Source organism: Babylonia areolata, chromosome 18 (genome assembly GCF_041734735.1).
Source record: "Babylonia areolata isolate BAREFJ2019XMU chromosome 18, ASM4173473v1, whole genome shotgun sequence".
Taxonomy (NCBI): Eukaryota; Metazoa; Mollusca; class Gastropoda; order Neogastropoda; family Buccinidae; genus Babylonia; species Babylonia areolata.
The window spans coordinates 5,245,717-5,250,716 of NC_134893.1; the positions used below are offsets into that span (position 1 = coordinate 5,245,717).

General features: G+C 45.4%; 1 protein-coding gene across 1 annotated transcript in view; it reads left to right on the top strand.

Moving 5' to 3' along the window:
• The window catches only part of LOC143292381 (uncharacterized), a 226,667-nt gene that overhangs the window by 149,204 nt on the left and 72,463 nt on the right, over positions 1-5,000 (top strand). The window contains 5 exon segments of the mRNA XM_076602599.1: positions 485-643; positions 1,194-1,425; positions 2,779-2,978; positions 4,047-4,217; positions 4,642-4,767. Of these exon segments, the coding sequence (XP_076458714.1) occupies positions 485-643; positions 1,194-1,425; positions 2,779-2,978; positions 4,047-4,217; positions 4,642-4,767 (888 nt within the window).

The following is a 5,000-nucleotide window of genomic DNA, read 5'->3' on the forward strand; positions in this document are numbered from 1 at the left end:
CTTCACTGAGTTCAAAATACAACAAATGCTCAGAAATAAATTATCAAGAAAGAATCACACACACACACACACACACACACACACACACATATGCGCACACATATATGCATGTCACACACACACATGCATATGCGCACACATATACGCATGCAACACACATACATACATGCACATACACACATTGGTTGATTGATTATTTATTAATCTTAATTATTAGGGTTCAAATAAATATGCTATCTCTGGTACCATTTTACTAGACTAACAACACAAATGAACATACTGAGACAGACAGAGAAGGAAGCTGATTGGATTGTCTGAAAAAAAAGAGACGAGTGTTCCAGCAAAGAAAGAATGATGAGTGAATCCCTACAAATGACATTGTGCAGTCAGACAATGCCCATGCTGTCCCTTCAGCTCATAACGATCAGTGAACCCCGCAGAACAACACAGTTCCTTCAGACAATCCCTGTGGTGTGCCCTACAGGTTTCTACTGTCCACCTGGCCAGACAGTGCCCAGCCCTTACAGCTACCTGTGCCCAGAGGGGCACTACTGTCTGGCCAACTCCGCCACCCCCACCCGCTGCGACCCGGGCTTCTATCAGAACGAGCTGGGCAAAGACAGCTGCAAAGTCTGCCCTGAGGGTGAGTAGTACCGGGCTGTTTTCACAAGAAAGCGACGGGCGCAATAGCCGAGTGGTTAAAGCGTTGGACTGGCAATCTGAGGGTCCTGGGTTCGAATCACGGTGACGGCGCCTGGTGGGTAAAGAGTGGAGATTTTTACGATCTCCCAGGTCAACAAATGTGCAGACCTGCTAGTGCCTGAACCCCCTTCGTGTGTAGATGCAAGCAGAAGATCAAATACGCACGTTAAAGATCCTGTAATCCATGTCAGCGTTCAATGGGTTATGGAAACAAGAACATACCCAGCATGCACACCCCCGAAAACGGAGTATGGCTGCCTACATGGTGGGGTAAAAACAGTCGTGCACGTAAAAGCCCACTCGTGTGCATACGAGTGAACGTGGGAGTTGCAGCCCACGAACGCAGAAGAAGAAGAAGACGACAAGAAAGCCCCTCTCCTCACCGCCCATAACACCACTCGGGTTGATGGGTGCCACAGGGGAAAAGAGAGATGTATATGAACAAAATGAAACCACAAACTCATTGTTGTTGGGTTTTTTTGTCCCTGCAGGTTATTACTGTGACAACACCCTGGCCCCTGTGGGCAACCTGTCAGCGTATGCCTGCCCGCAGGGCTACTACTGCCCGCAGCAGACCGAGCGCTTCAACCAGTACCCCTGCCAGCCGGGCACCTTCAACAACGCCACACATCGCACCACCCAGTCCGAGTGCCAGCCATGTCTGCCAGGATTCTACTGCCAGAGCTCGGGCCTGCCTGAGCCTGAGGGCCCCTGCTACCCGGGGTAGGTGCTGCTGTGTTTCCTGTCACCCGTCTTCTGCAGTGATCTGTTTCTGTCTGCATTGTGTTGGTTGCTGTGTGTGGTCCACAGGCATAATGTTGGTTGCTGTGTGTGGTCCACAGGCATAATGTTGGTTGCTGTGTGTGGTCCACAGGCATAATGTCTGTTGCTGTGTGTGGTCCACAGGCATAATGTTGGTTGCTGTGTGTGGTCCACAGGCATAATGTTTGTTGCTGTGTGTGGTCCACAGGTATAATGTTGGTTGCTGTGTGTGGTCCACAGGTATAATGTTGGTTGCTGTGTGTGGTCCACAGGCATAATGTTGGTTGCTGTGTGTGGTCCACAGGCATAATGTTGGTTGCTGTGTGTGGTCCACAGGCATAATGTTGGTTGTCATGTGTTCTGCAGGCATAATGTTGGTTGCCACGTGTTCTGCAGGCATAATGTTTGTTGCCACGTGTTCTGCAGGCATAATGTTGGTTGCCACATGTTCTGCAGGCATAATGTTGGTTGTCACGTGTTCTGTTCTGCAGGCATAATGTTGGTTGTCACGTGTTCTGCAGGCATAATGCTGGTTGTCACGTGTTCTGCAGGCATAATGCTGGTTGTCATGTGTTCTACAGGCATAATGTTAGTTGTCACGTGTGTTCTGCAGGCATAACACTGGTTGTCACATGTGTTCTGCAGGCATAATGCTGGTTGTCGCATGTGTTCTGCAGGCATAATGCTGGTTGTTGCATGTGTTCTGCAGGCATAATGCTGGTTGTCAGTAACTGCTAATTTTCTGCTTCTGTATTGCTACTTGTGTTCTGCAGGCATAGCATTCATTGGGTCCGTTTGGAGGTCAAGCATCTGGTATTTTTTCTTTCTTTTTTTTTTTTTTAGATTTATTTATCAGAAGTAGCATTAGTGTATGTGGATCAGTCCAGAAGCATCCTTGAAACTGAAGCTACACTCAAACACACAATGGACAGACACCTAGAGGAAGCACACACTTCTTCTCTGCAGTGCTCCAGTGACATTTCGCTGAGTTAAGGGAGAAGAGTAAGAGTGAATAAAACTGTGCTCAGTTTGATGATGTGAGAATGCTTGCTCATCATGATTTGTGAAACGCAGCAAACAACATCACTGATCAAAAGTAAAGTCAGCAACAACAACAAGAAGAAGAACAAACAAAAAAAAACAAAAAAACTTCAGAGGTAAAAAAATAAAAAATAAAAAATAAAAAAATAAAGGGAGGTACGCAAAATTGTTTCCCTTTGATCAGAAACATAACACCACCAGTTTAGGTCTGGTAACATTGGGGTGGTCACAAAGGAAAACTTTGCTCTTCACAACTCGGTGTTCTGGTGACAGTTACTACTGCGTTGGAGGTGACAGTGTGCCGAACCCAAATGCCACCATCTGTCCGATCGGCACGTACTGTCCTGAAGGCAGTTACACGCCCACGCCCTGCCCTGAGGGGACCATGGCCTCCAGTGAAGGCAACAGCAACCAGACAGACTGTGAGCTGTGCAAGCCGGGAACTTACTGTCTGCCAGACAGCTCCAAGAATGGTGAGTCGTCTCTGTTCTTGTACTGCTGACAGGTTGTGTGTGTGTGTGTGTGTGTGTGTGTGAGGGTGGGTGTGTGTGAGTGTGTTTGTGTGTGTGTTTGTGTGTGTGTGTGTGTGCATGGGTGTGTGTGCTTGTGTGTTTGTGTGTGTGTGTGTGTTTTTGTGTGAGTGTGTGCGTGGGTGTGTGTGAGTGGGTGTGTGTGTGTGTGTGTGAGAGTGTGTGTGTGTCTCTGTGTGTATGTTTTCAGTGTGCATACCATTATTTCTGTTTTTGTTTTTGTATTATTTTGATTAATTTTGTTTTGTATTGTTTTGTTGGTCTTTTTGCCTGTACGTGTTTCATTTTGTTGTAATGCGTGTGTTTTATGACATTTCATTATACAGTAACCAGATAGAACACACACACACACACACACACACACACACACACACACATGAAAAAAAATTAAAGACGGAAAAAAAAAGAGAATACATTAAGTTTTCTGTTGGAGAAAATATAAGAAATTTTTTTTTTAAGTATATTCTAATCATTTGCAAACAAATGTTTGTAACAGATTTGTAATGGAGTTCTGAGTACTGTTATCAGAATCCACGTGCAAGATAAACGTGCAAGTTCAACAGCACGATGTGCACCCTGTGCCTTTCTTCTGTTCTGCTTGAAATGAAATGAAATTATGGTGCTTAGAGCCTCGCCGACCACTAAGACCATCTCAAGGCTATCGCCATGTTAATAACTACTACAAGGGTAAAAAACAAACAATTAAAACGATTCACCACTTCAAACTTTCCACTCAAAGTTTAAAAAATACTTACATAGTTTAAAACCTTCAAATCTGATTAAAAATGTTCACTTCTTTCAAGAAGTCCATCAGCGTCCACAGAGGGACATCACAAAACAAGGTCTTCAAAGAAACCGCCGTGTAATGTCTGTGTCTAACGTCTGCTTCACATTTCTGTCACCATATCCATCCCTGCTCATCCCACCCCTTGCCGAGTCTCACCTGCATCAGTGTGGCTGACTCACACATTTGAACTGACTTACCTTGATTCACCCGGGGTTTGTCTGCAGGTACTGCCCTCACCTGCGCGGCTGGCTACATCTGCCTGACGGGGTCCAACGTGCCCAATCCCACCGATGGCGTCATCGGCTACGTGTGCCCGTCTGGACACTACTGTCTGGCCGGCGCCGTCATAGAGGCACCCTGCGATAAAGGAACATACGCTCCTACCACAGGGCTGGGTGAGTTTGATGTTGAGTTCTCTGGGAGTTTTTTTGCTGTTTGAGAGGGTGTGTGATGTCGCTGGTGTGAGGTTTTCGTCAACCTTGTGTTGCTGACTGGAAATCGGTTGGGGTTCGGTGTGGTGTTGGACTGTTGTAAATTGTCCCAGTGATGATTGTTTATGAAGCTCATGGGCAAGATAGCATGGGTGGTAGGCACCCCTCTTTTGTTTGTGCATTGTACACATGCTGGCAAACTTTATTATGTGCATAAAACATGCAAGGATTCACACACACACACACACACACACTGAATATTTGTTCATACCTACTTTGATTTGAAACACTTGTACATTCAATTCTGATAAGTGATTATTAAATTCAGTTTTTGTTGTGGGTTTTTTGTGTGTGTCAAAAATATAACAGATAGGATTGTTTTCTTTAGGATTGTGTCTGGAATGCCCTGTGGGTACGTCCTGTCCGAGCCAGGGTATGAACGACACTGAGCCGTGCCCAGCAGGGTACTACTGTCTGAATGGAACAACTGGCAATGGCATTCCTTGCCCAATTGGTAAGTGTGTATATATGTGTGTGGGTATGTGTGTGTGTGTGTATCTGTACCCTGTGTGGGATGTGAGTGTTTGTCCAACAATATGTGTTGTGTGTGTTTATGTGTATGCACACTTGCGTGTGTTTGCATTTATGTGTGTATTCTATGTTTATAGGCATGCTGATACAGTCATGTACACAGACGCATATTTCTACACATAGTTTGCAGACATATTTCATATTGACATATAAACA